Source organism: Vidua chalybeata, chromosome 18, assembly GCF_026979565.1.
Source record: "Vidua chalybeata isolate OUT-0048 chromosome 18, bVidCha1 merged haplotype, whole genome shotgun sequence".
Lineage (NCBI taxonomy): Eukaryota > Metazoa > Chordata > Aves > Passeriformes > Viduidae > Vidua > Vidua chalybeata.
In genome coordinates, this window is record NC_071547.1 from 5,328,685 (window position 1) to 5,351,238 (window position 22,554).

The window sequence follows — 22,554 nt, forward strand, 5'->3', positions numbered from 1 at the left end:
ACAGCAAACAGTGTGTGCAGAGCAATACAAAGCATGTCCTTCCCTCCCGAGGCCAGCTCTGGGATGACTAATCCTGTGCAAGGGTGCCAGTCACCAAAAGATCTCAGATGCCCTTCTTCCACAGCTCTGGAAACTGAAATCAAAGTGTGGGAGTGCCTATCTAGCAGATCTGGTGCCTGCAGACCCAGGTGCTCCAGTGTACCCCCTCTGCACATGAACAGCCCTGTCACTGCCCTTCACATGAACTCAGCAGCCCCTGCAGACTTGTAACAGGGCTCCTGCTCTTGCAGACACAGACCAGCCAGCATAGCCAGTACGGATATTTCCCCAGGAAAAAAGGTTAAAAACCCTCAGCAATTTTCAAGCCCCTTCCAAAGCCCCCCAGGAGGTCCCTCCTGGCTGTTAAGGGCTTCATGGGAAGGAGCCCAGCCATGCAGAACCAGCTCTCCCAGCTCCTGCTCTTTCACAGACGTCTCTGGTCCTTTCAGATAAAACTTTTTAAGGGTTTTCTCTGGTCTTTCTAAAAGGGCTACAGCCCCTGGTCTAAGAGCTTGCTGGCAAGCCTCTTCCTCATGCTTTTTGGTCCAAATGCACTCTCCCAGACGTGGTGAGGCAGCTCCCTGGGGAGTGAGGGTGGCCACTCACACACTGAGCCAAATGGGAAGGCACACCACAGCCAGGAGAGCACAGACAGGATGCACTTTGTCCACTTACAGCCTCACCCAGGGCATAATTTCAGACATTTTCTGCAGATTAGAAAAAAGGAGTTTGGTTGTTTTTTTTTACAGGAAGCAAATCCAGGGCTAAAATCTTCCCCTGCATCTTATGTCCAGTAGCAAGGTCCCCTCTGTTCATTATAATCTTCAGTGTAACTTCTGCTCTGCAGCTCCTTTAATCACATCAGATATGGGAACAGAAAAATGTCATTGTTCCTTGGCCACGAACAATACCATCCGTGGAGCCATGAGAAAGTGCAAGATGGATATAAAAAAGGCGGGCTCTTGTCTCCCCATAATCTCTTCTACAAACTGACAAAAGAGGGTTTTGTATAGAGAAAATTGCCACATACAGAAACAAAACAAAAATGGAGCATGCGAGCTGGGACCACTTTTATCTGGAGAGGCACCACGGGGAGATATGCCAAATGTGATTCATTTTAACAAGTTTAGCCCTTGAGAGACAAGAGGAGAGCCCCCCGTTAAGAATGAGGAGGTTAGCCAAGAGGGTCAGGGGGGGAACAAGGCCTGGCACAGCCAGGGAGGATAAGTGACCCTGAAGACTGCTGCTTTCCTTATTACAGTGGCAAGTGGTTCTGGCTTGGGACAAATGTCTGGAAAAAACAGCCTGGTCGGGGTGGGGATGGGGCAGTTCAGGGTATTTTACTTCTGTTAGGTTAGCCTGTGCATTGGCTCAATTACAGGGGAGTAATTAAAGTCTATAAGCAGATACAGAGGTTCTTGCTCACCCATCCATTATGGGCAGCTAGCAATGATTAACTGCATGACCCTTTGGGGAGATTCTTCCCCTACACAGGCACCTGAGCAAACACCCCAGAGCTGCTGAGCAACTGCGTGCAAAGCACCAAAAGGCTTTGGTAAAACATCACACACGCAGCCACGTGTGCCTGGGACCGGCCTGCCCGCTCCCCGGGCTCTGCAGGTACAGAAAGACCCAGATCAATACAACAGCCAAGCCCTCTGCATGAAATCAATGCAGCTCAACAAGCACCTAAGTCCTGGTGTCATCACATTATTTATTGCCCAAAGTGCCCATCCCACATCAGTCCAAGGAAGAGCTTGAGTACATTCCCTCCCTCTGCAGCACAGAATTAAATCTCAGGCTCAGGTTCTGCTTCCCAATGTACAATGGGATCCTGAACAACACTGGACTACATTCCACCAGTTTGGTGAGGTCACAGGGCTCTGGAGCTCTCACCAGAGGAGCAGCCAGCACCTTCCTGAGAGCAGCTCTGTGCCCACCTTCCTCACAGGTTCTCCTCCTCCAGCTCTTCACTGCCTCCCAGGGATGTCACTCTGTTCACTGCCTCCTTTCAAGCCATTGTTAGTTTATTAAGTGCTTTAAGAGATGCAATTTGTGCCCCAGGAGAACAAGCTGCAGAGAAAGAGCTCCACAGTCCTGGTGGCCTGGCAGCACCAGCCAAATGTCACATCCAGGCCCAGCAGGCAGCAGCATGGAAGCAACCAGTGCCATCCCCCACCGTGCCTCCAAAGAATGGGCGAGATGGGCACAGCCCCTCCACAGAGGGGCCACAGCCGAGCTGCAGCACCAATAAAACTGTGGCCATGACAGCAGACAGCCACGGGGCCGGGCACTGAGCCTCTGCCCGAGCAGGCAGGGTGGGCAGGGAGGTCCAGCACGGCCAGTCCCAGCCTGTGTCACCGGCAGGCCCAAAGCAGCACCTTCTGTCCCAGCCATCAGCCCCAGGCAAGGAAAGGCCTCCCCCAGGCTCACATGGCCACAGAGCTAACCAGCTCTGGCCATCCCTGCTCTCACCACAGACACGCAGCACACCCAGGGAAAAACTGACCAAAAAAAAACCCAACACCAGCCCTGCTCTGAGCACAGCACCTAGCCAGCCCCCACAGCGCTCTAGGGGCCAAGGAATCCTCCAGAACATCAGCCCCATGGCAGGCATGGGGAGCTCAAACACTCCCAGCCTAGAGATGCAGAAGGGTCCCCCCTTGCTCTGCTTTCACACGTGTGAAAATGCAGATTCAGTGGCTTGCCATACAACGGGGACACCAACTGCAGACATTCTGCAGGTCCAGCCACGCTGGGCAGCTGGCTCTCCTCAGCTGTGGGCCGCACAGTGCTCCATGCAGGATGTCTCCTGAAGGCTTTCCAGAAGCTCAGGGCTTGCCCACGGCTGTCTGACACAAGTGTCAGGCAGGGGCAGTGCAGGAGAGCTGTACATGTGCTGCCATCCCCAAACCCACCTCAGGCAGTGGCTCTGCTCCCTGCTGCAACAGGGAAAACAAACTGCCCTCCCAGCACATCTTCACAGCCCTCCACCTTGCCCCAGTGCCACCTGAGACCTTCCTTACCCACCTTCCTGGCAGACCTCAGACCTCAACATGCAACTTGTTGCCAAGGATCATCATCACATCAATAAACCATCAACACTTTGCACAAAATACCTCCACATTCCACCTTCTGCCACGCAGGTTTTTAACCTGAAGGCTCTGAAAGTGACTCATGCCTCAGAGCCCCTCCCCATACCACCAGCAGCTCACACACCCTCCACCGGTGTTTGCTTTTTTTCAGATTAATCCATATTCCCACCCATGAACGAGTGACAGGTGTCTTGCTTGACACCTGATTATGTCAGCCAAATCCCCAGCCACAAGCCATGTCACAAATTAGGTCATTTAGGATTCCTAACCAACACTGTTAGCTAAATCCTTAACACTGTTAATTATGTTTCCTATCACCAATTTACAAAGTGACTCTATTGATCATGCCCCTACTCTGCAAATTACAAAGAAATGACCAGAATTAAAAATGCAATATCTGAGTGGGCTCTTTCCCCCCAACAGAGAGGAGGGCTGCACCTCAGCACTGCACTCCCCTGATGTAAGTCTTCCTGGAAGATGATCTGCATGTTGTCTTTTTTTTTTTTTTTTTTTTTGTGGAGAGCAATGAACCAAAGGTCTGAGGAGCAATATATTTTTTAGCTGTGGTTATAGCTTGGACTTAATGATCTTCCCACAAGCACAAAGCTAACCTGAGGTAGCAGCAGCATTTTACATTATCTCATTGAGAAAAATACCACAGAAAACATGGTTATAAGCACATGGTGCAGGAAGGTAGCCTGGGAATACCAGGGAAATTATAGCTAGTTGTTTAGAAAAGTATAGAAGTCTCATTTAAAATGGAGAAGTTTCCTCATTCCTCATCTGGGCAAATCCCCACTTTAATCCCCCTGTGACCCCTGGGGATGCAGCAGCACCCCTGGGACAGGCAGATGGGCCTCTGGAGTCAGCACCACCCTTGCTCTGCTCCCCTCCATGCAGCACCAGGGCTGCAAACCTGGCTGTCACCTGCTCCTGCCAGGAGCTGAGCTCAGCCCTAAAACCTGACACTCATTTTCATGTCGTTTGCTCCGGCAGGAAGAGGCGTTCTTTGAGATGAGCTCCATCAAAGCTTGTGCACATCGATCTCCTTACAGTCAGAAAGCTCAATTAGACCTTCAACAACAAGGGGAAATAGATGGCAATTCTGCCCACCAGCGGATCACAAATCCTCTTACTCAGAGGATACAGTTCATATTACACCCAAGCAAGAAATCTATCAAGTCATTTTAATTAATTCCCCTCCTCTAAAACACATGAGTGCTGACTGGAGAAGTCCTGCAGGGAAGTGCTTGTGCTCACACACCAGGGGCAGAGCACGTCACCCTAAGAACACCTATGGAGGATCCCTTCTGCCTTTACCAGACTGCACAGAAATTTCACTCCACTATTTTCACATTATTATTGTTTTTAGTATTTCCTCATCTCCTACAGCAGCAAGTAACCAAACCTGCAAACCTCCAGATGCCACTCACCCAGGGAAAATGAGGCCAACCAGAACAGGGGCAAAGCAACCAGGACCGACAAAGCTCTGCAGAGCCAACCCCACGAGAGATACTAGCATTGCTCAGGCTCCAAAATAAGTGTGTTTGGATGCTTCACTGACAGTACAGAGAAAGAAAACTACTGGGAAAGAAAAGCCTTATGGAAACTGAAGGGATGGGAAACTGTCATGGGAACACAGAGGAAGAAGCAGGCCAGGAATAAACCCAGGCTACAAATCAGCAGGAAGCTTCTAGCAACCAGAATGAGAATGTTCCTGACAGAATATAATTTTTGTCCCTTCTTCCAACAGCCTGGAAGAGGTATTCATCTCCACCACTTCCTCCTCAAAAAGTCCTACCCCTTCATTAGCACATCTGTCTCATGGGCATCCACTGAATGACACTCTGAGCAGACAGACAGGGCCAACAGAAACACCCGTGATTCCACGCAGGAGAACATACACAGTGAGTCTGTCTGTCTGGACATACAAACTGTGTTCAGCACCATAACATCCAAACAAATTCCCAAGGGTCTCAAATTAATATTGACTGGTCCCAAAAGGCTGACAGGTACTGCACAGGAGGGAGCCTGGGAGATGTTTTACCAGATTTTTAGAAACAAAACCTCCTTAAATATCATGAAACATTAAAAAATCCTCATAGCTGCTAGTGTTTGCAAAACGAGAGATGACAGCAGCCGCTGTCCTGTTGCCCTGCATGCACAGCCAGTTGGGTTTTCATTGCAAATCCACTTGGCATCTCATTACTGTCCATCACAGGGGCTCCAGTACCAGGACCAGATTCACTTCAGCAGTGTGAGCCTTGCACTGCGCTTCCTAATGCAGCTGGATTAATGGGAACACATCTTAGGGAACATCCTCACCAACCAGAGGAAAACAGTCACATCCTCTGACAGTTCTTAGGCAGCAAAGCACAGATCCCCAAAGGGAGAGAAGTTCAAAGAATCTCAAGACCTGATGGGGCAGGGACCTTGCGAACGGCTGTGCATGACATGCCTTCCTCTGCAAAGAGCTCTCACAGCTTGAGCTGCAAGAACAGGAGCTACATTTCCACTTGCAGACATGATTCCACATGAAAAGAAGATGGTACAATGTGAAACTCTCAGCACTGCAGAACAAGAAGAAAAGTAAGATAGAAAAAATACAAGTGTAAAATACAAATACATGAACTCAGTTACAGTAAGCTAGAAATTTTAAAGAAAAAATTAGCTGAAGGACAAATATTAACTGTCATTAGGAAAAGCATTCAAAATACAGACAAAAGAGACAGCCTGCTATCGTTATGTTACTGGTATTGTTATGTCATAATCTGCCTTTACGTTGTGCTTCCTCAGAGCCATGAAAAAGACTTGGAGGGCTCAAAATAGCTGTGTTAACCAAAGGAATCCAGTTTTTAAAGTTATTGTCTTGCTTCACTAGGCACCTTCTCATAAAACAAAAAGAAACAATTAGCTGCTAAAGCATGGGGTTTGAAGCCAGAACTTCCAGCTCCCAGTCCACGGCAAAGGCCCTCAGTAAATATCTGAGATTTTGACGGCCACTGATGGCAAGGTACATCACACTCACACCTCACTGCTTCATCAGTGGCAAGAACAGGGGGGCAAAGGGGTAAAAGATTTGCTCCACTGCTCTTTGCCTTTCCTGTGCCATTTGCAGGATGGTCTGGCTTTATAGAAGACGTGTCCCCCTCTGGGAAACGTGCAGCTCTGATCCCCCCCCATTCCTGAAGGCACCGTTCAGCTCAGAGACAGTCCCTGCATGGTCCTGCATTCCAAATGGAAAGCAGCAACGCTGTGCACAGACCAGCCACCCACGAGAGCCAGCACAGCCATTCCTGTGCTGTTCCCTTAGGCCTAGGTGCACCCTTTAGCCATGTGCCTCCCACGTTCCCTCTGCACTTTTCCATCATTCTTATCACCCTGACCAACCGGGTCTGTCTTGCAGGATGTGAGCCAGACCACCTGCAGATTCCCATCCCAGGGAAGACACGACCCTGCCTGACGGATGCAAAGCAGAGCAGTCAGCCACACACGGTGGAAGTGCAGGAGTCTGCTCCCAGGGTGGCAGCTCTGAAGGTGCATTTCCATAGCTCGCATTTCCATAGGGTCATGCTGGCAAAGAAAGGAGAGCGCTGGGGAAAGACTGCCTTGGCGAGTTTGAGAAGAAGCCTCTTCTCCACCAGCCTTTAGATACAAAGGTCGAGGGCTTGCAAGGGTCAGCAACCCCTCTTAATATTCACCAAAGCAGCAACAACAAAGGCAAGCTGGGGAAAGGGAAGCGTTCCTGTGGAGTCCCATCTTCACTCTGGATACCACTCCACAATGAAGTTATTTCAAACCGCCCATAGGTTAAGCTGTGGCTTTCATCCCAATAGCACAGTTCCTGCTGAGCTCTGCCTGCAAAGGCACATCAAGCAGAGACACTCAGATGACATCTAACCTCACCCAGCTTGCTGCAGCAGCACCTTTCTCAGCCAGGCTGGAAATTCAGATAACAGAAGAGAATGTGTCAATTGCCTAACATTTAATGAGACCAGAAGGAGGTCACAGCTCTGTCTGAGCAGCACTGTAAAAGCTCCTGTCTGTTACAAGTGCTATGCTGGACATTGGCAGTGCTTCCTAAAGAGACAAGTTCCACCTTCCAAAGCAAACCACGTGAATGAGGCTTGGCTTTGATGATGATTCCTAAGAGGCGAGTCTCGCATTTCACCTTCACACACCTGGGCATTAACCACAAATTCAAGGACACTTACTGCTTTCTCATTCAAAAGATCTGGATCATGTGTCCCTGAAATTATCACCATGCCGTGACAGCAGTTGGGAAGCTGGGAAGCCTGTCCCTCTGCATGGAGCAGTCTGGGATGCTCCTGTGAGCCCAGGAATAGCATGCCTGGCTGCAGTCACTGACACCATGGTGGGGAGCAGTGGCAAACAGCATCTGACTGCCCCAGGAAAATGACTGAATTCTCCCTTTCAGGTTTGTTGTCTGAAGCTCTTCCAGGTCTTGCGACCACATTACACCTGCACATCAAATCCTGGGCATCAACAGAACTATAAAGGATTGGCACCACCAGCAAGTATTCCCTTCCCCATCTGCGTTTCTCTGGAACTGAAGATGTGGCCGTGACTACAACCAGTTTCTTTCCCTTGTGTTTCCATCCTGCACTGAGCACTTTATAGAGTGACATGGTCAGCCCTTCACAGCCCAACCCATGGCAGAGAGCAGGAAGGGAGCAGAGCTCCTGTGCCCATACCCTGTGCCCACTGTGCCTCTCGTCACCCACCTGGGCACTGCACAAGCAGCAAGGTCTGGTCAGCAGCAAGCACTTTGTGTGCTCCTTGTGCCTGGCTGTGCAGGCAGAGCTGTGAGAGAGCATGAGGAGTTAAGCTTTTTTGTACAAAATGTGTAAAGATTTGGTCTGCACACTTGGTGAGCTGCAGTGGTTGTGGGCCAAAACTTTTTGCTGCATATTTCTGAAATTATTTGTCAGAAAAGAACGTCAATGACATAGAAAATGAGTTGCAGATGTAACCTTTTCAAGCATCAATAATAACTTAAGACATTTGAAACAAAATCTTAACTCACAAGTGACTCCATCACATGGCGCAGTTTCTGAGGCGAGGGCTCACAGAGGAGAGGCAGGATTGTAACACATCCCAGCAATGGTGCCCCCTCCAGCTTTTCTACTTAGCAAAGAACAATTCAACTCTTGCATTTGCCAAAGCTACTTCCCTTTCTGAGACCTTTTCTCCTGATTTCCAGGCTATTCCTGGACTCAATGGGCACTCATGGCTGGAAAAAGAGGCTTCCAGTCCAGGTCCAATAGCCAAGTCCCACAGTACAGTGACATTAGGACAGGCAGAGTGATTTCTCTAAGGTCCAGCACAAGGGCACAATGGAAGAAAGATTCATGTTTTAACACTTCCTCATTCACACACACACACAGAGCTCCTGCTCCCGTGGCCAGTGTGGCTGCTCCAGCACAGGAAGGACGAGGGAGAGCAGAGATGGGCATGCTGCAGCACTGCAGACAGCATGGGTGTCCTGTGTGTCAGCGTGTGCCACAGTGTCCACAGCTCCGTGGACCCGTGGTTCATCCACAGCCTCTGGAGGGTTCCCACTGGCTCAGGGTCCATCACTGCTACAGGTCTGGCAGAGCCAGAGAGCCAGCACTGCCACCACCCCGGTACTTCTGTAATGAATATCACCACTGTCATCTCAGAGGCACATGCTTAAGGAATTTAACTACTTTAATACAATAGGCTCAAATTGCCAAAGAATGTTTGTGCATCAGTGTGAAATCAGAAATTCGGGGAGGGGGTGCTTTATCTGTCAAAGGCCAACCTCAGGGGGCTGCCAGAGCAGACAGTGGGAAGCTGGATTGCATTTGACACGCATCAGCCCATCAAACACAAACAGCCTTCAAAGTGCTGCGAGGCTGAGCCAACCCCACCACAGGCTGTGCTGGCCCCACTGGGCCCCGACCCGGGTCACACCCCGTGGGCTGTGCAGGACCCACCTGGGCCTCCCAGCCTGATCCTGCTCCATAAATCACAGGAAAAGAGATACTTCTTAACAGCTCAAATTAAGATGAAATGCCTTTGTTTTCAGGCTGGGAGCTACCTGTGCCATTCCCTCGGCCGTGTGTCACTGCCGAGGTGCCCCAGCTGCATGGACAGCAGATGTGCAGCCACAGCGGACAGAGCAGCACGCTGGGATGTAGCATCCAGCTGTCCCCCCATCCAACCAGGCCAGCAATGGGCCAGCTGTGACCAGCTAATGACTGTCCAACAACAGCCTGCCCAGGATGGAGAGAAAACATCCCAGCCCACAGCATGGGCACGGTACCAGTGCTCGAGGGAGGCCGACCTGAAACAGAAATCCTGCCGGGATGGTGACACCTCAGCCAAGCATGGCCACTACTCACAAAACCCCACTCCTGGGTGTCTGTGGGACTGGGAGTCCTGGGCCTGGCTGGGGCACGGTGAGCACACTCCCTCTGCCCCACAACTATCCCTTCAAGTTTTGCTGGAGGGTTTCCAGTGCCTGGAAAGAGCCAAATTTAAATTATTCCAGGGGAAAAGAAACACAAAACCTTGTCTTCAGATTAATCCCCAGACCTCCACCCTGAACAAACCCCTTCTGCAGCCCCCATTGCCAAGCCCAGCCCTGGCTCTCCGTGGAGCCCGTGGAGCTCTTCCAAGGGGCTCTGCAGCCCTCTGCAAGCATGAGCACAGCTGAGGGGAATAAATAACAGCCCCAACGTAAAAAACAGCCTTTTCTTACAAAGCAAAGTCTCAGATAGTGAATGAAAGGAGAGGAAGGGGAGGGAAAGTGCCTGAGCACCCCCTCTTCACCACCTCCAGCATGCACAGCGTCACTCAGCTGAGCAGGGTGCATGGCAAATAATACCCACTGCACTGTCCCCCCTGCCCCAGCAGCGAGACCCCACACACCAGGGAATGCAGGGGAACAGATGGATTTTCCATGGGAAGGAGCTGTGACTGCTCCTTCCAGTTGAACATGCCAGCCCAGCAGAGCCATGTGTTCAAACCATTAAACTGCTGCCTTTGCTCTGCCAGCAGTGAGGGGACAGAGGGCTTTGAGGAGGGACATTCAGAGGGAAAGGCTCCTCAGCCTGGCACAAGGCAGACAGGCCACAGAGACCCACGGCCAGAGCCTGAACCCATCATTTGGATGTACCCAAACTACGAGGTTTTTTTCTTCCAGATACTTCTTGTCAATGAGATGAAGCGACAATAAAATAAGGAATTGCATTAATGCAGCAGTAAACTCTCACACACAGGGCTGCCTTCACCTGGGCTCCTAAGCAAGAGCCTTGATAAGAAGTATCAGGCTTATAAGGCCAGCATGTTTTGGAGGTTGTTTGCACATGGGTTAGGGGTTAGAGTTATTACACTGGGGTTATTTCAGGCCAAAACCCACGCACAGCATTGAGCCAGACAGAGATTTCTCAGAGATGAAGGTGTGGGCCATTAATTAGGGAAACTGACAATGTTTAATCTCACTGCATCAAGAATAAGGGACATTGAGGGCCCATGAATTGAGATAATACGATTTTAATACAAATACAATATTTCTCTCCCTATCTTTATTAACTATTATTCCATTGGAAATGTAAATAGTTTCACACAGACTGCAAAGGAGACCCTGCCATGTTTGCTGCTGGGAGAGAAGACCATGACAGACACAGTGTTTGTTTACAAGGGATTGCAGGCTTAAATTGTCAACCACTTCCCCAATATCACCACAGAACTGCTGGCAGACCAGGCCAGGAGCTCAGCACGGAGTGGAGGCTGCACCAGTCACGTTCTGAGGCATCAAACCCAGCACCTACCCTTGCATTTAGGAGAGGAGATGCAATGCTGATGGGGCAGGAGCAGTCAGCTGGAACACTTCAGTTCCCCTAAAAGAGAGGAATTATTTTCCATGGAAATTAGCAAAAAGCTTCTGTTAGCAGCGATGGGAAATAATTGCAAATCGTATCTTGCAGGTAAATGAAAGTGCACACTGAAAACACAGCACTGGAAGAAGGCTGGGCCTGCAGAGTTCAGGTGGGAGCTGGCAGGGCTGATGCAGCCCCCAGCCCCAGCACTGCAGCTCTCGTGTGCTTTCTGTGGGATGTGCAGGTCTGCAGGAGGGGTGTGCACGGCCCACCTGGTTCTGGGTGCACGTGTGCAGTGTCCAGTGCAGGAGTTTACTCCCAAAGGACAGGATTCACTTCAACTGGGCACGAGCTGCTCTGTGAAAAGCTTGGAGTCCACCACAAGTTGTTACCTCCTAAGAGGGTGGGCAGAATAGGAAAAGCACAGTTTCATCACCAGCAGGCAGCAGGAACTTGGGACAAACGCACTATTTTTCTGTGTTTCATCCAAAAAAACTTTTCTTTGGGCTGAGTGATACTCTGAGTTGCTTGGCTGACCAAGACTTGGGAACACAAGGCAAAGAATTCAGATCATTCAAAAATGCAGGTATTCTAATAAACAACCCAGAAGACCTCCCTAATGTGGGAGGGAAGCATTCTGGGGCTAGGTTTCCACAAAAGCAAACTATTTCCTGGAGCAGGCTTTCCACCAGAGGAACAAATAAGGTTTCAGAGGCTGAAACCTTGGACAAGGCACACCTCACACTGCAGACATGGTGCTCGTGTCTCTCCAAGGCCACTCTCCAGCCCAGCACTCAGTGCACAGTGCAGGGCAGCCCTGGCCAGCAGTGCCCTGCTGTGCTGGGTGCTGTGCACAGGTTATTGCAGGGCTCCCACACAGGTTCATGGCTCCAAGGATTCCCTCATGCCTCGGGAGCACCACGCAGACCATGTCCAGCTTTGTTGTTTTCGGCCATACTGTCGAGGCGCCTGTTTACTTGGGAATCATATGTTTTCTGCCCTGGTCCTCACTGTATTCAGAACAGTTACTTAGCTTCAATAAGCCCCTTGTTAAAGCCTTTTCCTTTCTGTAATCTCATCAAACTAACCAAAAGGAGTTTGTTCTGAAATAGAGTCCCATTTTGTAACCTGGCTTCCTGGAGGAGCGCTCCCCATGCTCACCCGGCCCCTCCACCACAAAAGGGCTCTGCTTGTCCTAGCGCTGACAAAACACTCCGTCTGTTTGGGTTAGTCAGCAGGGGGTTAATGAAAAGCCCGGCCCTGGGGACTCCCACCTTATCTGCAATCATGAATTTATTGAAGAATGTGTTAATGTGCTGGATTTTATTCATCAGGGGTCAGGGCTTTTCAAATTCTTCCTCCCAGCTCCCCCTCTTTCCAACCCTCCCCAGCAAGCTCACAATGCTGTTTAAACAAAGGACTCCCAACACAAAGAGCAAATTTACACAGTAAAGTTTTCTTGCAAGCCCAGAGCAGGGTCTGGAAGAATTCCAGCTTTATAAAGAGAAAAGGGGGTGGGGGGAAGAAAGGGGGAAGGGAGACAGGGGCATTTTGCAGAGGATAAAAGGAAATTGAGAGAAGTTCCCACCTCCTGAAGCTCAGCCCTGAATATTCTCCATCAGTTAACCCCAAAGCAGGAGGATGTTTTGGCAGAGCATGAGCCCTCATAACATCAAACTTCTCAGCCTCCTTCGAGGTAGAGGCTGAAATGAGTGTCTCAATATCACACTTAGGGTGACATTCCAACAGCTCCTTTGTCTGTGGACTGCTAACAGAAACCCCTAAGAGGACACAGCAACCATTCACCAGGGCTCCTCCTCTGTTCCTTGTTTCACAGGTGTGACACAAGCACGATCTAAAAGGAAATAATAGGGTTCAGCAATGGTGACATGGTGACACGTGTCCATAGCCAAGTGAGAACGCAAAGGAGCCACAGATCCCACCTCCCATACCCCATCACATGCTGATCCAAGACCAGGGACCCCCAAGGTCCTGTCAGAGCACCCGTGGCACCTCCCACCCAGGTTTGGCAAGGGCCCAAACCCACTGCTACCTGCCAGTGCTGGAAATAGGCAGCTGTGGATCCCCTTCCACCATCTCGAACATCATCCCCACTCCACAGCTGGAATAAAGGGATGTTTGGTTGGTTGCTTTGATTATTTTTCACTAAAAGGTTAAGGCCTCCCACTACTCTGCCCATTTTGGTTGTGCTGGTCAGAGCTCTGAGCATTAGAAAACAGGGCACAACCCTGCTCTAATGAACCAAAGATGACCTTCATGATTTTCTTCAGGTCTTATCACCTCCACTTCCTGCACTGTCATTAATGAGCTCTGCCAACATCTCAGAAAGGAGAGCTTAGAACAGACATCACCCCCATCCACTCCTCTGCCCTCTAGGCACAGCCTTACAGAGCTCACCTGAGCAGAGAGTTTTTAAACATTTTACAAGCAAAATATATGTGATGTTATTGGCCATAATGCTAAACTGCTGGGGGAGCTACAAATTGTCTCCCAGGCAGGAGAGGAACCACTTCAGGCAAATGACCTAGGGACTTCCAGAAATACTCGATTTTAAAAGAAACCCATTATAATGGGATTCTATTTTCTAACAACTTTCTCAGCCAAAAGGATGCCATTGACTCAAACTTTCATTCCTGTGTTTATTTACCTTGGTTTTTATGGAGAGAGATGCCTTCTGTCATACTCTCATAGCACCAGCAGCAATCTGCAAGCAGCTTACCCAAACTGTGGGGGAAAAGGGGTTTAAACAACTCTGGAGTCACACACAGGAGCCCCCAAACAGCACTGCAGGAATGTTGGCTGGCACTGCAGGGGAAGAGCTGCCCAGCAGCCACATGGCATCGTGGTGGCCACGGAGGGGCTGAGCAGATCTCAGCACACGGGATCCAGCTGCGCTGCCGATGGATTCCTGACTGCTGAACATACAATACATATTTACAGAGTCTCCTCCGTGACAGGAATTCCAAAGCCTCATGCAGAAAGTAACTCAAAGGACATAATTAAATCAGTTAAATGGCTTGGGCAAAGAAAGAGATGCAGCTACAGACAGATTTCAACTCTCAGCACAGTCACAGGCCACAGGAAACGATTAGGAGAGCAAGAACTGTAAAAGCCCCAGGACCAACCACTTGCTTTTCTTTACTTAATAAACTATAATCCATGCTTAACTCTGACACAGACCAGGTGAGCCTCTGAGCACAGTGCCCTGGGATGAAGGCGAGTGTTTGAGATAGGCAGGCACCGTGCCAGCATCAGCAGAGGTGACATTACCAGGTGACAAGTAAAGCCAGTGTCAAGAGCAGAAATCAAAGACCAGTGAGCTGATTTTCACCTGTTAATGTGATGTGCAGCGAACAGTGAGCTCCTGCTGCCTTTTTGGAAGCAGGAGCTTGGGGCGGAGCGTTGCTGGAGCAGGAGGGGCTGCTCCAGCTGCTGGCAGAAGCAAAGGAGCCTTTGCACAGTGGGAGAGCTGGGAGCCAAGAAATGGCCTCGTGTGCTGGAGGAGCCGTGTGAATCCAACCATTAACAGAGCTCGTGGGCAGTTTTACTGAATAACTAGGACAAAGCAGGAGCAGTGCTGTGCAGGGCTGGGGGCTTGGGGAGCTACCCTGGGGGCTGCTCTCACTTCCCAACAGCTCCAGGCATGGTCTGGCCCCTCTGGACAAGCTCCAGTGACCAAGGAGAAAGAAAGACACAGAGAGAGGGCACACAGAGAACAGGACAGCCCCAAGATCCTGTGGCAGCATCTGGGCAGAGCTGCACAGACATCTCCACCACCCAGCAGCAAAGAGGGTACCAACCACCTCAGTGCACAGACAGGGCCTCCATCCTGCAGTGCCTCTGAGGACAGGCTGGGGGTGGTCACCGTGGGAATGAGCAACACCAGAAGCTTTTGCTGCCCAACCCGTCCTCAGTCTCATGAGGGAACTGGGCAGAGAGAAAGGTCTTCATTTTCCATGGGCTTCCCTGCAGAGCAGGGACTGCACAGCTGCAATGAACACTGCGTTTCTTCCTCCCTCAGGATCAAAAATAAGTAAAATTGAAACCCCACCAATTCTGCTGGGCAGAGGGACGCCACTGATGGCAGAGAGGAATCAGCAAAGCAAAGTGCACCCCAAACCTCCTGGGAGCCCCAGGGAGCCACACATGCCCAGATCATGGGCAAATTTGTACCCATCATAAGGTCCAGGCCTTACCTGAATATGAACAGTATCCATTCACTTCTTCACATCCCTGGGAAAAAGGACTTACTAAAAAAAATCAACAAACCTGGTATGAAATATAGAGTAGCCACCATTAACATCATATTTATTGTTATTTAGTTGCTCAGTAAAACATATACAGATATGTACAATATGCAGGAATACAGAAGACTGCACTTTACATATTTTAAAAAAAGAAAGAAAAATAACACTCAATTTCATGAGCTATCGTCACAGTCTTCCAACCAAGCATTTAGGAAATGAATTTAACAAGAATTAAAAAAAAAAAAAAAAAAGAAAAAAAAAGAAAAAAAAGATTACAGGATTGCCTAACACACAGCAGAGTCAAGTTTTCATATTTTACATGTGCAATAACATTTTTCAGAAGAGTTTGCTAATGCAGTACGGATTACCAGTGTTTTGAGGTTTCTTTTTTTTTCTTTTCCATGAACCAAATTTAGTACAAAGAAATAATATCCTTTTGCTTAAGGCTGTTTTAAAGCTGTAATATTCTTGGGTAGTGAATAGTGATAAAGTTATAACTGCCGGAAATCAGAACCTGCAGTTTCATCAGTCAGAACCTATGAGCGGATGGACTCAAAGCAACAATTTTAATAGAGAATTTCTAAGACAAAATTAGACTATTTCCTCCATTAGCCTTAAGCATTAAAGAAGAAACAATTCTATAAAAATGGGTTATGCTCTTACACACCATCCCTTGAACAGCTGTGAATCCAGTAGCTGACAAAACCTTACACTGCAGCTTAACAAAAATAAGTCAAATGTACCAGTTTGATTTGTTGTCCCCCCCACCCACCCAGTGCCATTGCTGCTCACCTCATCCCTTCCACCTCCCAAAACTGGAACTTTTTGCCTTACTGGTGGTGCCTGGAAATCCAGTCCCAATCCCAGGTTCCCAAGGGCCAGCCAGCCCCAGAGTGACCATGGAGACCACAGGACCTGCACAAATCCCCAGGTGATCCAGGTGACAGAATTCTGGTGCTCATCCCCTTCCACCCTCAGACACTGTGAAAACCTTAGCTAAGTAACAAGCCTAAAAGCCCCTTACTGATGCTCAAACAGCAGAGAGCAAGTAACCCCAAGAGAATGTGATCTGGAGAAAATTTGCAAAACTATTTAATAAATGAGGCCTATTCTGTCCTTTTTTGGCAAAGAGGTATTTGATCACTCCTCCCAACTGAAATGCAAGGGGAACTTTGCTCGGTCTGCTACAACACCGCAACTTGCAGACTAAGCACAGGGTTTGTTTTAGGGAACACAGAGGGAGGCAGGGCACAGGGCCAGGAGGTGGGGGACGTCCTGGCTCCCCCGACCCAGCCCCGAGGCTGTGTGGGAGCCTCCGGCGCCAGGCGGGCCAGGGAGAATCCCCACGGCAAAAGGCAAAGCCACATTGTAGCTGTTGTTCACAATCCAAAGCAGATTGTGCATCGTCCCACCGCTCTTTGGCTTCTTGTCCAGCTGCCCCCCATCTGGAAGCCATGGAGGACACACAGGCGAGGGGTTTCTCCCAGGCATTTGGGGAACACGTATCTGATAAAATTCTCCCCCTATTGACCCAACTCGGCCCCTGAAGGATGTGAGCCTTGGGCACGGGGCTCTGCAGCAAGCAGAGGTCAGATCCCAGTGCAGCTCAGCCCTGCCACTGCTCCCTCAGTCTCCCACTGCTGTCTGTGCCTCAGTTTCCCTCTCCACAAGATTGCAACTTACCTCTTCCACAACTGGCTTTTACCTACAGCTCCCAAACATGTTTCAGTTGGAATATTATTATTCAGAAAATGACATAATTTCCATTCTTACCATGTCAGGCCATGCTGACACTTTATATGTGTTAAAAAAAACTGATCAGTGCATTCAGTGTAAAATCAATGGAGAAAATGGGTACAATGAAATTACTGCAGGTGCCACCAGCATTGTGACAAAGCTTGAGCCTTCTGTATATGCTGTCAGTACAACATCCCCAGGTGATGAGCAGAACATGATGCCTGTCCTGGTCAGAATGTAGAGCTTCTGTTCTGATCTTTGGCAAAAAAGCAACAAAACCCTAAAAGTGCAGGTTTGGTTGGTCCTGGCTAACAGCTGCCTCAAGCAGAGCTCATTCAATCAAGATCAAACAGACAGGAGGTCAGCAAGAGGACTGTGTGTGACCATAAGATTCAGTTAAACTCCATGGCCAGCGAGCCCAGCATGCAGCCAGCCACTGCCTCAACTCCTCACTCTGACAGCCCCAACCCTGCACTGCATCCACTGCCCCGAGCAGAGCCAGAGGTGGCCAAGTGCCACAACACCCACGGCTCCACGCTGCACAGCTCAGCACCTGGAGACACAGCCCCTGGCCTCAGGACACCTCCTCACCTCACAGGATTCCACTGATTTTAAAGGAATTGCTTACGCTCTGCATTTCCAGAAAGCAAGTTCCAAGTGGATGAGAACAACACTCCAGGAGAGAAGCACAAGCTGCTGAGATGAGCCAGCAGAACCGGGTGGTGAGACCAAGCCACCACAGCTCCACTCAAACAGGGATTTCTCTTTAAAAGCATCTGAACTCGGTGTTCCCTGACAGGTTCCTTCCCGTGGCACAGGGTGTGCATCCCTGACCTCAGGAAGCCTGAAAAACCTGTTCTCTTCAGTGCAGCAGGAAAAACTAAAAACAAAGCACAAGGCAAGGGACTGCACTCTGAGCAGAAATGTCACCAAACCATGAACCTGGCCAAAATTTTCAGCTGTAAGTGATGGAACGCAGTGACTGGTGTCACCCCAGGGCCCCCTGCTGCAGACTGAGCCCCCCACAGCAGCACACGTGCTCTGCTGACAGGATTTAAAATCAAACATACACTTAGGTAAGCCAGGACTTGAGGAATCACAGGCAAAGAGGCATCTTCTGGAAGGGGGCTGACAGTGATTACTAGGAGATGCTTTACTGGGGATGGTGACATTTTATTGCAGGTGCAGGAGGAGCTCTGCACTCCTGGTTGCACACCCCGACAGAGGTACAGACCATCCCAGTTTTTTGATCCAAACCAAGTGGGTGTGAGGCAGTTCCACAGCCAGTTTGCTCCAGGATGGGCAAAAATCCTCATCCTTGTGGAAGCTCCAGCTTTAATACAAAGTAAAATAATATTGAAAACCAAGATTAAAAACTATCCAAATTTATCCAAAGTCAATTCATTGACCAGACCCATAAATCAATCCATGCATGGTTAATAAGAGCACATTCAAATCACATTTCCAAACACTGTGAGTCTCTCTGAAGCCACATATGACTGAGAGTGAGGATTCCAGACCACCCTTGGCTTTTTAGGCAGAATTTCCTCTCCGTTGGTGTCTACCAAGAATATTACGTCAAAATTAATTAAAGACCCAGCACAATCATCAAAGATAAAATATAAAGCAGTCTTCAACTCTGTCCCTTCAGCAGGGACACATTTGTGAAATCATGAATAAATAACCCTAGAGAGGCCAACCTTTATTTCACAACCAAAACCAAACCCTCTAGTGCTGTTCCTGAGCTCCAGGAGCTGTGGGAGGTGAGCTGCAGGCGCGGGGGCAGGACGGGGCCACTCCTGGGCACAGGGACACACAAATAATGGACAGTGTGACGTAAAACCACTGGAGAATCAGCCCATCGTGTCAGTCGTGGGTTTATCTGGTTTGCTTCCAACTTTCGTCTCAAATGAGCATTATCTAGCCCGAGCAGGAAAGTATGGCTTTCCTTTTATTGTGTGCATCCAGCAACGCTGCTCTTCAGTGCGTGGCAGAAACGGGGCCTTGAATGAGTGTGGGGGATTCTCACACCAGGTCTCCCTGCCCTGGCAGATTAGGAAATGCCACCCCTGGGCACACAGCCCCCTGCATCTTCCAACCTGGGCCATACCTGACCCCTGCCACTGCACTGAGACATAGGACCTGTTGTGGCAGGGGCTGGGGCACCTCCAGGTGAGTGCAGGGGACACTGGACCTGCTGCCAATCAACAGCATCTTTCTACAGTTTAAAATGGGCAAAAAATGGGCAGGGTGCAGGGGATTTTCTTCTCCACTACCAATAAAGTGGGAACTGCAGGAGCACCACTGGGCCCAGGCAAGCAAGAAGGAGCCTGGGCCTTTGGAGGAGGAGATAATGATTATTAAACTTATTCAAAAAAACCTCTCCATACCCTCCCTCCTGTGCCTGAACCAGCCCATTCATGACAGAGCTCCATCCCAGGGCTACGCCCAGGTACACAGAGGAAGAGCATCCTGGCCTCACCAGGAGGCACAGAGCAAAATGAGGCTGAAAGCAGAGCCTCATTCTCTCAGGAAAGGGCAGGTCCATGCCTGAACATTCAACAGAGCATCAACTGCTTGGTTTGTATGAGACTGGCAAAAGCTGGGTGTCACTATAACGTATGATTTAATGCTGACCATTTCACTTTCACTGGTGTTTATTCCTGAACTGCTGCTCCTCAGGATCACCATCCTAATAAGCACTGAACAAAGCAAAACAAAACGAAAAAAAAAAAAAAAAAAAAAAAAAAAAAGAAAAAGAAAAACAAAGCAAATGAGGAAGAAAAGGAGGGGGAGGAGGAAGAGGAGAATCTTTGTCTTATTATGACATACGTGACTTGGACACACACTGAGATGAAAAAGGAAAAGGCCTCATCTATAAATGTATGCCAAGGTTACAGAATAATGGGAAAAAGTGGTCTAGCAGGAAAATCTTAAGCAAAAGTGTGCTAACTGCAGAAGGGTTAACACTGGTAACATACTGTGGCAGAAGATTAAAAAAAAGTTGAGGTTTACTTTAAATTAACCCTTTCCAGTCCATATGCCACTAAGCAGGTACCAACCTAGAAAAATAGTCCACCTAGCAGTAGCGGCCCTTTGAAATTAAAAAAAGAAAAAAAATAATAATTTCTTTTGTTCAAGTCAGGGCAGCCACAAAAGTCCCGAATCTGTTGGAGATGTCCGAGTGCAGGGACCTCCACGTCGGCACCGCAGTCCGGCCCTTCGCCTCGCCCACGTCGTCCGTGCAGTGGACCGAGAGGCACTGCAGGTGGGTGCCCGTCTGCGCCGCCGCCGCCGAGGGCTTGCTCGGGGGAAGGTCGTGGGCTGGAAAGGGTTCACAGAGAGAGGTTAGGAGACCCGTGACAGCAACCCCATCAACTCACAGCCTGCCAGTGGTGTTGCCACACCCTCTCCCCACGCCCCTCTCCTGCATCTCCGGCTCGGAGGATGCCGTGCCACCACCACCGAGTCACCACCAAAGGTATGGCTCCCCCTCCCCAGCCCGAGCTCCCGTGGCTGGTTGTTCACCAGGCCAGAAGAACACCACCTGAGAGAAACCAGCGACGTGTCTGAATGCCAGGGATGGACCTGGGACCGATGAGTGTGTCCTAGACCGCAGCACAATCGGGAACTTTCCTTCCCCGCACACCCTCTGCTGCTGGAAACGGATGCTGAGACACCACCAAGCAGGAAGCCAGCCCCGAACCCTCCGTGCCCTCGTGGTCAGTCCCAGCACTGGTCTCCCTCTTCCCCTCTTTTAATGGAGCACCGTGATAACATTTTTCTTAAAATTTTGTTCATTTTAGGACTTGGTATGATCTTTAGCTATCATTAGTTTCTGTTAACCACAGAAATGTAAGACTTTATTTGAAACATCCTAAACAATGTCCACAGGCCTTTTTCCTCCGGCTTTTACAGTTAATGTGAACAGTAGCTAAAATGGGTAGAACATGACAAAGATGCCAAAAAACAGCTGTAAATATTTTAACATCTCAGGACTTCTCCTCCCATCACCTTTCTCCTATTCCACAGAGCCAAGCAGTGTAGGGATACCACACTTCATGGGGCAACTCATACTACTTTCACTGAACCTCCTGCTATACCAGAAACAAAACCAGAACTGAACAGCTTGTTACACAATCACAATGATGTTAAAAAATTGTGCTAAACTAGCCTGGAAGTCCCTAGTTTAAACTGGAAAAGGCTATCAATGCTTGATTATCACAGGATGTCAGAGATGCTCATATCAAAAACAGTATAACATCACACAGGAACTACCAAGAATCTGAGGACATGATGCCATAAATGCTGGGAGAAGGAACCAGGCTCCAGAGCAGCACTGCTGCCTGCTCAGCCCTGTGTCAGTGCTGCAAAGTGCAAAATCCACAGAGAGTTCCACTGCACACCTCAGAGATGGGCCCTGCTCTTGCTTTTCTCCAGGCACCATCCCGTGCTGCTCCAGTGGAGCATCCAGCAGCAGCAGGGCAAAGGTGCTCACACGATCTACACCCAAACAGATTCCAGCTCCCTACAGCTGGGTTGGGTGGTTTTAGTCAGTTTTGATGAACAGGCAGCACTGAGGGGCTGAGCAGAAGCACAGAGCGGAGGCTGCTGGGCAATACCTGAAGTTCTGGCAGGCAACGAGGTGTTGGCACAGATCCCTTCCCAGCATGTGGAGCTTTTATTCTTTTTTCTTGTCACCCCTGAGCCCTACAGCTTTGGGAAAATCACAGGGCAAAAACCCCAAACTCCCTGAATAACTGCTATTTGACCAGGTGTTCAATTTAAGTTACTGTCCAGAATGCAAGTATACCTAAGACATTTTTTATTTATAAAATATTCCAAACTCAGATGGGATTGTGCAGAAAATTGTGAACAGGAAATGTTTTCCTTACTTGTATTTGTTCACAAGACATGCAGTACCCACTGTTTTTATTCTTAGGTCTCCCTGACTGCACAGGACATGCTGGGCTCGGCACAGGAAGAGCCAGCGCCTCGAGATTAGTCCTTGTGACAGCAGCTCTCTTCCTCTCCTGCAGAGAAAGAGGAAAGAGTCCCACAGCTGAACTGCTGCCACAAGGGGCCCAGGGGTCCCAGCAGTGTTTCTACAAGGGCTGCAGGAGACCCCCAATAGCCGAGGCAGAGGTGGCACATTCCCAGGCTGGGATCAGAGCCAGAGCTCCCCTGCTCCAGCTGTGCAGGCACCCCAACACCTAGAACAGAGCTGGTCCTCAGCAATGACTATGTGAACAAGTTCATGTGCCACAAGGAATTAGAGAATTAAAAATTAGGCTTATTTGTTTGTAAATCAGCAAATTGTTTCTAAGCCATTTGCTGTGGATAAAATTCATAAGCAAACTACTGATAAAGAAATCAAAGCAAAATCCCACACAGAAGATTCCTTAGCTTGAGAGGAAAACTCAAGTACAAGAGGTGAGCAGGAACTGAGCCTCAGCTTGCAAAGCCAACACTGACTGACACTGCTCACCATGGGACACCACTGTGGGAGCTCCAGCTCTCCTGTCTGTCGTTAACGAGCACAAAAAA

General features: G+C 49.3%; 1 protein-coding gene across 2 annotated transcripts in view; it reads right to left on the reverse strand.

Moving 5' to 3' along the window:
• Positions 1-22,554, reverse strand: part of MN1 (MN1 proto-oncogene, transcriptional regulator) — an 83,626-nt gene that overhangs the window by 33,707 nt on the left and 27,365 nt on the right. The window contains exon 2 of one of the 2 annotated variants that reach the window (XM_053959388.1): positions 15,306-20,331. The exons of the other annotated variant lie outside the window; for it this stretch is intronic. Within the exon in view, the coding sequence (XP_053815363.1) occupies positions 20,144-20,331 (188 nt within the window). The 3' untranslated portion in view covers positions 15,306-20,143. Of the gene's footprint in view, positions 1-15,305; positions 20,332-22,554 lie in introns of those variants that run through there. 2 annotated transcript variants of the gene reach the window in all.